This window comes from Curcuma longa, chromosome 17, assembly GCF_044706935.1.
Source record: "Curcuma longa cultivar G26 ecotype Majalengka, Jawa Barat chromosome 17, ITB_CL_G26_1.1, whole genome shotgun sequence".
Taxonomy (NCBI): Eukaryota; Viridiplantae; Streptophyta; class Magnoliopsida; order Zingiberales; family Zingiberaceae; genus Curcuma; species Curcuma longa.
Window position 1 is genome coordinate 8,765,716 of NC_133877.1, and position 11,130 is coordinate 8,776,845.

The 11,130-nt window shown below is 33.9% G+C and overlaps 1 protein-coding gene across 1 annotated transcript; it reads left to right on the forward strand.

The window, feature by feature from the left end:
- The first annotated feature begins 4,503 nt into the window (after positions 1-4,503).
- Positions 4,504-10,914, forward strand: LOC141848597 (uncharacterized). Its single transcript, XM_074736645.1, has 12 exons — positions 4,504-4,725; positions 4,836-4,938; positions 5,516-5,604; positions 6,409-6,486; positions 6,612-6,714; positions 7,292-7,380; positions 7,700-7,811; positions 8,975-9,028; positions 9,148-9,196; positions 9,882-10,000; positions 10,090-10,202; positions 10,281-10,914. The coding sequence occupies exons 1-12, from the start codon at positions 4,610-4,612 to the stop codon at positions 10,612-10,614; spliced, it is 1,359 nt and encodes a 452-aa protein (XP_074592746.1). The 5' UTR covers positions 4,504-4,609; the 3' UTR covers positions 10,615-10,914.
- The last annotated feature ends 216 nt before the right edge of the window (positions 10,915-11,130 follow it).

The window sequence follows — 11,130 nt, forward strand, 5'->3', positions numbered from 1 at the left end:
AGGAATTAGCACTATGAGAATGAAAAATTGAAGTGAGTAACAATGTCACTTCCTAAGGTAATAAAGGTAAAAAGGTAAACAAACTATATGGATTTTGATTCTCCTATATCCTAAGTGGATATGTAGACAACTTAAATAAATTCAAATCTTTTTTATTTTTATTTTTTTAATTTTAATTATTTTTTAAATAAAAAATTAAACCATCATGAACTGTGAACGGAATCATAAGTGGTGGTTTTGAATTATAAATTATAACTACCTTTGAAGGTTAAGAGTTAATATTTTTTGAATTGATAGTTTTGAATCGGTGAACTATTGATTTTAAACCATGGTCGAGTTTACTGGTAGGTGAGGATTAGTCAACCAATGGTTTATACTTTGACAAAATGAACAAAAGATTTTCTAGTTTACTAGTAGTTCATTTGGAAATGAACATAGTTTTTTAGTGATTAATTTAGTCAATTGAGGTTCGTTAGAAGGGAATAAAAGGTGTTTGAATCAACTAATGGTAAGACTAGTTAATTGATGCTACAACATCCAATTCAAATGTACTCGAAGATGAAAGTTCCAACAATATAATGTAGATAAGATTAAAAGGATTAATTGACTAATGATCAATGATCAGATGATTGATGATTGCTAAATTAGTAAAATGACAAGTTTTGAGATGAAGGCTATAAGAGACAAGAGGTTATGAGACAGAACATTAACCAAGTGAAACCACACCCATATATTGCCTCCACTTAAGCCTTCAATGTTCTACTTTTATTGTAGTTTTCTTTCTTATAATTGTTGAATTTGTAAGAGATTTCTTCACCATTAGTGCTTAAATAAAGAGGAGAAAAGATAGTAGACATCTAGGTCGTAGAAGTACTGATTTTGGAGAATCATGAATCATATAAAATCAGTATATGTGCTTGTTTGTTGTTATTTACTTTATTTTACTTCAGTTGCATGCTTTTGATAGTCATCAACATAGACGAAAAGTGGTATTCACCCTCTCTATCACATCGACTTCAATCCTTATAAGTGGTAAGAGTCAAGTTGTTTTCAAAGTACTAACAGTCAATGAAGTAAATTATGGAAGACTATTTCTAGATTTTGAAGCTGGAGGAGAATTTCAACTCATTGAAATGTAAGATGGAATTACCTTTCACTCAACATCGATATGGTATGCATTTTCTATTGATGATGAAAATAACACGTTCCCTCTTTCAAGTTAATGAAGAAGCAAAAGAAGGTGGTAATGGTTGATAGAAAAGCAAAATTAACATTGGAGCAAGCCTTGACAAAACAAGAGATGGGCTAGATAAAGAGATATACAACATCTAAAGAACTCTGGGATTGCATAATGGTAATGCAACGGAAGCTAAATTAACAAAAAGAGACCCATTGTAAACAAAGTTGAATTCATCACAATGCTGAAGGGAGAATATATTTGTGAATATTCACACTAGGTATAAACAATTAGTTCATGAACTAATAGGTATTGGCGAACAATGTCAAATGTGACCTCATCATGACCACTCAAAATGTTAGTGCAATTAGCCTTTAGGATTTCGATGCTTAACAATATAGACAATATATTTGTGTGTTTTTTAAAGTTTATCCAAGGTTCAAACATGACTAATTGCTTGGAAGTGAAGTGAGAATTCTAATCTGGTCAAGGTTGACCGGATGACTAGCAAAGAGAAGTCTAGTCAAGTCAAGATTGATCAGATGATTAGCAAGAGAAGTCTAGTAGGTCAAAGTTAATTATATGACTAATAAAGGGAAAGTCTAGTCAAATCAAGTTTGTCGGATGACTAGGGCGATGGATGCTTGGCAAGGGTATAGCCCAGGCAGATTAAGAATGATCGGATATCTGACAAGTGGCAAGTCCAAGTATATCAAGGTGATCGAATGCTTGGCAAGAAAAATCTAGAAGGGGATCAAGGATGATCGGATGTCTGACAAGCGACAAGTCCAAGCATGTCTAGGTGACCGAATGTTTGACAATGAGAAAATCTTAGGGAAGTGAACTCTAGATAGAAGTCTTAGAGGAATGAACTCCAAGCAAAGGTAAACTCAGTAGGTCAAGTAGACTTATAGGACTAAGGCTTTGTTGTGTTTGCTTGCTGTTCTTGTATATGTGTATTGCAGGAACCTGAAGTTGGAAATAAGACAAAGAATAGACGAATACAATTGGACGCAACTAGACTAAGTTTGAACAAGTTCAAAGTGAATCTGACATGAACCAGTCCGGTCGATTGAAAAATCGATCTAGTCAACAAGCTGGGTTCGATTGACTAAGTGTGGGTCCGAACTCAATTTGGTGATGTGACTTGGTTTAGTTGATCAGAAAGGTTTTGGTAGATAGATAAACCTGATAATGATGCAATTGCATGGCTTGGTTTAGATTGAGAAGAATTTGATCGTGGGGATCAAGTTTGACCAAGTTTGGTCACACGAGGTTTATAGGTCAACCGATCAAGACCTATAAAAAGAATCTTTAGATCAGAGCTCAAGACATCTATCTCTCTACTTCTACTCTTCAACTTTGTTCTCGTGAAAACTCGTGGCTCTACTCGTGTGATTGAGGAAGTGTTAGAAGGAGTGTGAGCCACTCAGGGCTTTCAGACCGATCATCTACAAGTTTGTTTGTACTTACAAGATTTGCTTTAATTCTTTATATTCGTGCTGTGTTATTAAATCTATAAGAGATTTCTCTGCCTTCAGAAAGTTCTAAAAAGGAGATACACTACCGGGCAAACACCTCTTGTACATAAATCTTAATGGAGTATCAATCCTGTGGTTTGGAAACCAAGTAAAACCTTGATGTTATCTTTGTGTTGTTATTATTTAATTCCACTATAAGCATTTGTCTAATAGAAATGAACATATGACGAAATTGAGGAACGTGATGATCGATATTTACCCTAGGGCTCTTGATTGGACTAACTGTTAAACGAACAAGACGACCAAAGATTGAGGAGGGGGGGGGGGGGGGGGGGGGGGGGGGGGGGGAATTTAAAAGGTATGTTGGTAAATTCAATTTTCAAATTTCATGTTATTTGCTTTAAGTGTAGGGAAAGAAACTACAAAAATAAGTATCACACTCTAAGATTCGGATGACACAACTTGAGTTAAAGGAGAAATCAATGCTAGAAGTCCGAAGAAATAAAAATCACATCATGTGCTTTAAGTGCAGGTGATCTAGACACTATAAGAATCAATATTTGAAGAAGAAGAATAAAAAATTCACATGATTAGGTGAAACAATTCAGGTTAATAAAATTTAAAAATTATGAAAATATACTTTTTGAGATGAATGATAATAGTAATATTTGTTTAGATCATGTTAAAATAAATAATCTATTTGATCAAAACCTAGATCCAATTAACCATGAGAATAAATTTAATTTAAATAATTCAAGTCAATCTAGACATTGATCAAATTAATCAAAGTCTTGATAGGATATTTCATCTATTCAATTAATATAAACCTAATTTGAACAATTCAAATTTAACGAATTTAAATAATCCAAATTTAATTAATTCTCAAGATAATTCAAATTTAAACAATTCTAAATTAATTAATTTAAATTTAAATAATAAATTAATTAATAAGATAATCTTAAATTGATTAATTCAAATGCTAAGATAAATTTAAATCTTAGAAATTTAAAATTAAAATTTAAAAATTTAGAATATAAACATTCAAATCTTAAAAGTTTAAAATTAAATTTTAAAAATTCAAAAATAATCTTTCAAATCTTAAAAGAAAAATTTAAATAATTCAAATTTCAATCTTAAAAACAAAAATTTAAATTCAAAAATGATCTTTAAAATCTTAAAAAAGATAAATACAAATTTAAATTTTAAAAATTCAAAATTAAAAAATTATTTATGGCGTTAGATAATGTGATCTTCTCTTCGCCCGAAGAAGAGAATGAGAAATTAGACCAAAAGGGTATAACTTAACTCATCTTTTTATAAATATGAATTAATTAATTTGGTTAACTCGTTTTATCACTTTAATCAAACTAATAGAAATTAAAATGATATAAAATTTATAAACTTTTATAACTTTGATCTTTATTATATTTTACTTTTGTATTTTATAGTATATATTAAATATATATATATAATTTATAATTCATATACTAGTTTTTAAAAATTTATATACTTTTTTGATAAAAGATATCAAGAAAATTACTGACACCCTTTTACTAATTATTTAAAAATATTTTTTATTTTTTATTTATAAAAACCATTGCTTTAATTTTGAGCTATTTTACTTTTATACAAAGCGCAACTGGATGAGAATGAACCCAATCGCCTCCGCCTCCGCCTCCGCCAATTTAAAGACCCGTCCCATCTTCGCCTTCCGCCATTCTCCCTCCCTCCCGCTCCTCTCTCTCTCTCTCTCTCTCCCCTTCTCCCTGGCGATCCATTTCTCCCTCGCTCGTCCTTCTTCTTCCCCCGTGGGGGAAAGCCGAATCCCCTTGACATCGATCGACGCCGCCAAACCCTAGACCCCGCACGACGCAGCAGCAGCCACCCCGTGTCCCCTTTCGTCTCTGGAACAGTTTTAGGGTTCAATTTTGAGGCTCGGTGCGTACCACCCATGGCCACCGAAGACGGTGGTGGGATGGCGGAAGGTTTTGAGGTTTCAGTTGAGGGACGGGATGCCCTGCCCGAATCCGGTGTTGCGGTGGCCAGAGATTCTCTTCGAGCTCTCGAGTAAGATGTCGCGGTTTCCCTCTTATGTTTATTTTTTGTCCATGGTACTCTGTTGAAGAAAACCTACAATGTAATTGCAAGTTAGTTTGATACATTTAAAATATGCCCAGGGGAGCTGAGCTGGAAATTGACAGTGGATTGCTCATTGGCCCTCCTCCTCCCGCTATAGTTTCAGAAGCTGCATCTGCAAATGAAGCTGAACGCTTTGAGGAGGTATACACATTTTATGCTATGTTATGTTGATTCTGCTCATACTGCTTTACCAACATGTCATTGGTCAATGAATGCAAGTGTTTCAGCTGAGATTCTTGAACATGAATCTGGTTTGATTTTTTAAAATGGGTGAAGTGAAATGCCATGCTACTTGCCTTTGAATTTGGTTTATTGTCTTTGCTCAGTACTTTGTCAGGTAAATAAATTTTTAATTCTGCTTAAATTGATGAATATGATCTCGAAATTCTTTGAAGCTCTAGCCCATCACTAAACACTGTTTATACCAATGGAGATTTGTTCTGATATCCTGGTTTTGGTTCCATCAATTGGACTTGCTAAGATGTTGTACAGTTTGATAAGTGGTAGTCAAAATAGTGGGGGTGTGGATATTTGTCTGAACCTTGCAATAAAGGTAGACTTATTGAAGTTGTTGCCATGGTTAAGCTAATGCAGCTCCAATATAAAATGTTATTAGTTTACTTGTCTTATAAAGTATCAAATTCTTTTCTCTCAGAGAGTTTGCATGCATAGTATCCTGAATTTGTGCAATAACGCTGTGATAATGTGTGTTGTTCAGGTAGCTCGGATTGTTGGTGCTGATGTTGATAAACCATATGACATTCTTGGAGTCAATTGGAAGATGTCATCTGAAAATATCAAGAAAAGGTTAGAAACCTTGTTCAACATCCATGCATTCTTCAATGTTCTAAATGAGAGAAATTGTCGGATGTCTCTTTATAACTTTCAAGTTTTCTACATCTCTGAGATTCACCTTTTGTGGACTTCATAAAAAGCTAAGATTGTTCTCTTATAACACATACTTATTACAAATTGTATATGATCAATGACTAGTATTATAAAAGTAAAATACAATATTCTCTCTGACGGCCACTTACCTGCCTATTTCCTTATTGCCTATGCTATCTTATTGTTGTCTAGACAACGATTTTCAACCTCAGAAGCATCTAATGCATCTATTTGCCACTCGCCAGTAGTTAAAATATCCTTGGTGTGGGGGGCAATGATGCAAGTTAGAAAATTTATATTATTCTTTAAATTTATAGAACTCATAAGGATTTATTTTGGTAGATCCTCATATGTGGGGCATAAATTATTTAAGGTAGTTTTAAAATTGGGAATTGTCTTGTTTAGGAGAAGAGAATATTTCTATGTTTTCTCCTTCATAGACCATCTTCTATTGTGAGAGTTAACTAAATAAGGATAAGTAGCATGCTGTCGAAGAATGGGCATAATAAGGTTTTCATTTAGCATGCCTTCTATATGCAAAGTTACCATGGAAATCAGCATTTGCCAGGCATTTTGAGAAAGGTTACATGTTACATGCCACTCACATGTAATGCTAGTGCTTGCATCATATGTACAAAAGTCAAATTAAGTTGCATCAATATTTTTCCAATCCAAATTTTATGTTTTGTGTAATTTGATAATGGTGATGAGATCTGTTTGCAGATTGATTGGACCTGAAATGCCATCTCGAGAAGTATTAGCTGCTGCTGCTGAGTTGACAGAGGCAGAGGGTTTTCTAAGGTGCTTTAACACTAGTCTCTAATTTCTGCAGCTGTTTCCTTTAGCTTGCCCTTGTGGGTAGCTACTCTGTTGAAGAAAACCTACAATGTAATTGCAAGTTAGTTTGATACATTTAAAATGCCCAGGGGAGCTGAGCTGGAAATTGACAGTGGATTGCTCATTGGCCCTCCTCCTCCCGCCATAGTTTCAGAAGCTGCATCTGCAAATGAAGCTGAACGCTTTGAGGAGGTATACACATTTTATGCTACGTTATGTTGATTCTGCTCATACTGCTTTACCAACATGTCATTGGTCAATGAATGCAAGTGTTTCAGCTGAGATTCTTGAACATGAATCTGGTTTGATTTTTTAAAATGGGTGAAGTGAAATGACATGCTACTTGCCTTTGAATTTGGTTTATTGTCTTTGCTCAGTACTTTGTCAGGTAAATAAATTTTTAATTCTGCTTAAATTGATGAATATGATCTCGAAATTCTTTGAAGCTCTAGTCCATCACTAAACACTGTTTATACCAATGGAGATTTGTTCTGATATCCTGGTTTTGGTTCCATCAATTGGACTTGCTAAGATGTTGTACAATTTGATAAGTGGTAGTCAAAATAGTGGGGGCGTGGATATTTGTCTGAACCTTGCAATAAAGGTAGACTTATTGAAGTTGTTGTCATGGTTAAGCTGCTGCAGCTCCAATATAAAATGTTATTAGTTTACTTGTCTTATAAAGTATCAAATTCTTTTCTCACAGAGAGTTTGCATGCATAGTATCCTGAATTTGTGCAATAACGCTGTGATAATGTGTGTTGTTCAGGTAGCTCGGATTGTTGGTGCTGATGTTGATAAACCATATGACATTCTTGGAGTCAATTGGAAGATGTCATCTGAAAATATCAAGAAAAGGTTAGAAACCTTGTCCAACATCCATGCATTCTTCAATGTTCTAAATGAGAGAAATTGTCGGATGTCTCTTTATAACTTTCAAGTTGTCTACATCTCTGAGATTCACCTTTTGTGGACTTCATAAAAAGCTAAGATTGTTCTCTTATAACACATACTTATTACAAATTGTATATGATCAATGACTAGCATTATAAAAGTAAAATACAATATTCTCTTTGATGGCCACTTACCTGCCTATTTCCTTATTGGCTATGCTATCTTATTGTTGTCTAGACAACGATTTTCAACCTCAGAAGCATCTAATGCATCTATTTTCCAGATACTGGAAGTTATCTCTTTTGGTGCATCCGGACAAATGTACTCATCCTCAAGCACACCAAGCATTTGTATTATTGAACCAAGCATTCAAAGATTTACAGGATCCTGACAAGGTAGGTTTGATTATGTTATAGTAGCCGTTGAAGAACTATTCCAAACACCCTAAAGCAATTATTTTTATCAGCAAAATGCACTGTGTTAGGTTCTAGTTTGATGCAAGCCAAACAAAATACAATAGAACAGATTCTGAATCAAAACTGGATCAGTTTGGTTGAAGGTTTTATATCGAAGCCATCTATGATTATGTCAAATATAGAAAAATAATCACATTCCGTTTAGTTTACCATGTGATGACATTATTGCTGAAGGAATTTGTAAAAATCAGGATCCACTTTCCTACTGTTGCTGGAATGGTACTGTTTTGATATCGTGCTGATGTTTTAATGCATGGTGCTGATAATGTATTAGAGTTGAAGAAGGAAGTAAATGAAACATAAGAAGGACATTGAACATAGTTTTCAATCTTGTATATGTCTGGCGAAACGTTTGAAATATATCATTCCGGTAAACTATTAAAATTCGATACCATTCAACACAGATAATATCTCCTTTTGTTTCATCTTCTTCCTTCTTTAACCTCCAATCTGTCATCGACATTATGCATTAGAGTGTCGGCATGATACTGAAACAATATTTTTCTAGTCAAAGACCGAAACTACGACACAGTTTGAGATCTTGAACCTTGGCGTTAGTGGTATCGAGTTTCAGTGATTTACTAGAACGATACATTTCGATTATTTCGTCTGACATGATACGAGATTTCAAACTATGGTGAGGATGGCAAGTATTTGTATGTAATGGCTAGTATTTGTTGTATGTACAATGGAAAATGCATGATCTCATTGGATTCAATTGAGAAAGAACCATGTCACCAAAATGTTTTGAATTTAGAATGGTATCAACCTAGCACTGTACTGTGAAATGAATGTATAGTTGTCTGCCACATCTAAGCTTTATGCAGTTATCTCCTAAATATCTGTTATTTTGCATGTAAATTTAATTTATTGCTCATCTAGCATCTGTGTAAATATTTCGTTAAACAGAATTACAATATCTATTATGTTCATGTCCTATTGTTTTGCTTGAGGTGAGTATTGCAATTTTCACATGTAAGTCTTTGTTTATTAAAGAAGCCTATACTTCCTAAGAATTGGACTTTCAGCAATTTCTGTTGAGATTATGAATATCATTATGTTACATCATTTATTCTTTGCAGCGTAAGAGCCTTGATGACAATATTAAACAGAGAGAGGAAGAAGAGGAGATGAAGGTATTCTAATTTCTTATTCTCATTATATTCTTGTTTGTTCATTATAAGATTGTATATTGTTCCAATCCTTAGATTGAGTAGGATGAATAATTTCTTGAACTTGCTATACACTGATGCAGGTGGAATTGCGAGCACTACGTGAAGCTGCTGAGTGGAGGAAATCACAAGGCTATTATCTTCTCTTTTTTTTTTTTACTTTGTTATCCATATCACTAAAGAAATTGTCCATTAAATGCTGTCACATAACCTTTTTAATTAATTAGTTTAATAGTTTTTCATCATAATTTTGTGCTCTATAATTGAGGCTGGATATATCCCTGGTTATTTGTTATAGAATCAATGTTTTGCACTTGTTCTTTTTTATGTTTCAGTTTTGTTTAGCATCTGACATATGTTTGCAGACGTTTATTATTCTTCAACCATAGGCCTGTGCTGGAAATTAAGTCAACATAAAATTTGCCACCTGATTGTGTTTGCTTTTCTTTGGAGTTTACTTTCACAAACTGAATTGAGCTGAATACCTTTGGAAACCGAGGAAAAAAATCAAACCAAAACCTTTTGGTTTAGTTTTATTTAATTCAGTTTCAACTAATTCTTTTTGATATTAGCTTTTGTTAAAATCTTCCTAATTTTTTTTCTAGAAATACTATTATTATAAAATTAATTAAGAAATATTAAAAATTCATTCTTATAGGTTTGATTTGAATGTTTTTTTAGTAGCTGTTGGTGTATAATTCACTTCCTTACAAGAGATATTCCTTGTCTTGACTATCTTGGTAGTTATCCATGATTATTTTGTATAATTGTCTTATTTAAAAATTCATAAAATCATCTCAATCATTTCTATTAACAGGGATATCAATGGAAGGTGATGATGAACTTCTTGCTATGCCTATGACACCCATAAAACAGGATGAGGGGGAACCATCAAAAAGGGATGAATGGATGACAACATTGCCTCCTGAAAGAAAAGTATGGACCTTATTTTTGATATCCTATGACTTATTGTGTTCAAATTGCTTGCTTTAAAATGCATCTTTACTTGTTTGTTTCTTCAACAGCCAGGAATGACTATGCAATCAACTTCATTTAGTAGGACAACTAAAGAGGGCCGAGGTGATGCTAGCATTTGGACCAACAGCCCGCTTGACAAGGCACAAAAGGCAAAGCAGAAGTAAGTCATCCCACAAGGTTGCCAAAGCCTTGTTTATTATTCATCATTCACATTTGCTGATGATATTCTTCGTTTTAGTTATTTGGAAGCTTATAATAAAGCCAAGACTCTCGGTGATGTTGAGGGTGAAAAGGAAAGACAGACGAGGGATGCTGACTTAGTTGACAAATATAATGCTTCAAAACGTTCGGTATCACTGGTGCAAAAACACAGAGAGGAGAATTCTCGTCCAAAAAAGAAAGTAAAGCGTCCAGAGAAAGAAGAATGGGAAGGTCAGCATCCTTGGAAACCTTGGGACCGTGAGAAAGATTTGACTGCTGGGCGGAAAAAGGTCAACTTTGATGCTGACAATATGACACAAGGATTGGCTTCTCGCTTCTCATCTGGATCAGTGCAGAGGAACTTCTTATAAGGAGTCCCGTTAACCCAAAAAGGCTCTACTTATTATTCAGGTAATGCCAGAAGTTTTAATAGGTTTTGTGAAATCTCTTGTAACGAGGTTTATATGGCCCAGAAACTGCTTGATCTATGTTCAGCAAATGCAAAAGCTTTCATCTCGTGGAATTTGCCATTCAAGATTTGGATGAGGAATCAGATCTCTGAATTGAAATTTTACTCAACAGTTCTGCTTGTATTAGTTTCAGGATCCGGATTGCTAGAATGCAAGGGCAAGATAAATTAATTATCTGTTGTATTTAAAGGTTTTTTTTTTTCAGTTGAATCCTCCAGGTCAGCAAGTTCAGATCGTATTTTCTTTTTACTTGCACGATGCTTGTAACTACATAAATCTACATGTAAAATCTTATTAATAAAAAAAAGTGAATTGAGATTGATTTGGTAAGTGTTTCAGGATGATGGCCACCCACATAAGTTGAGTTGGCAAACTCTAATTATGTCAACATAAATTGATTCATATGCAAACTGAGGA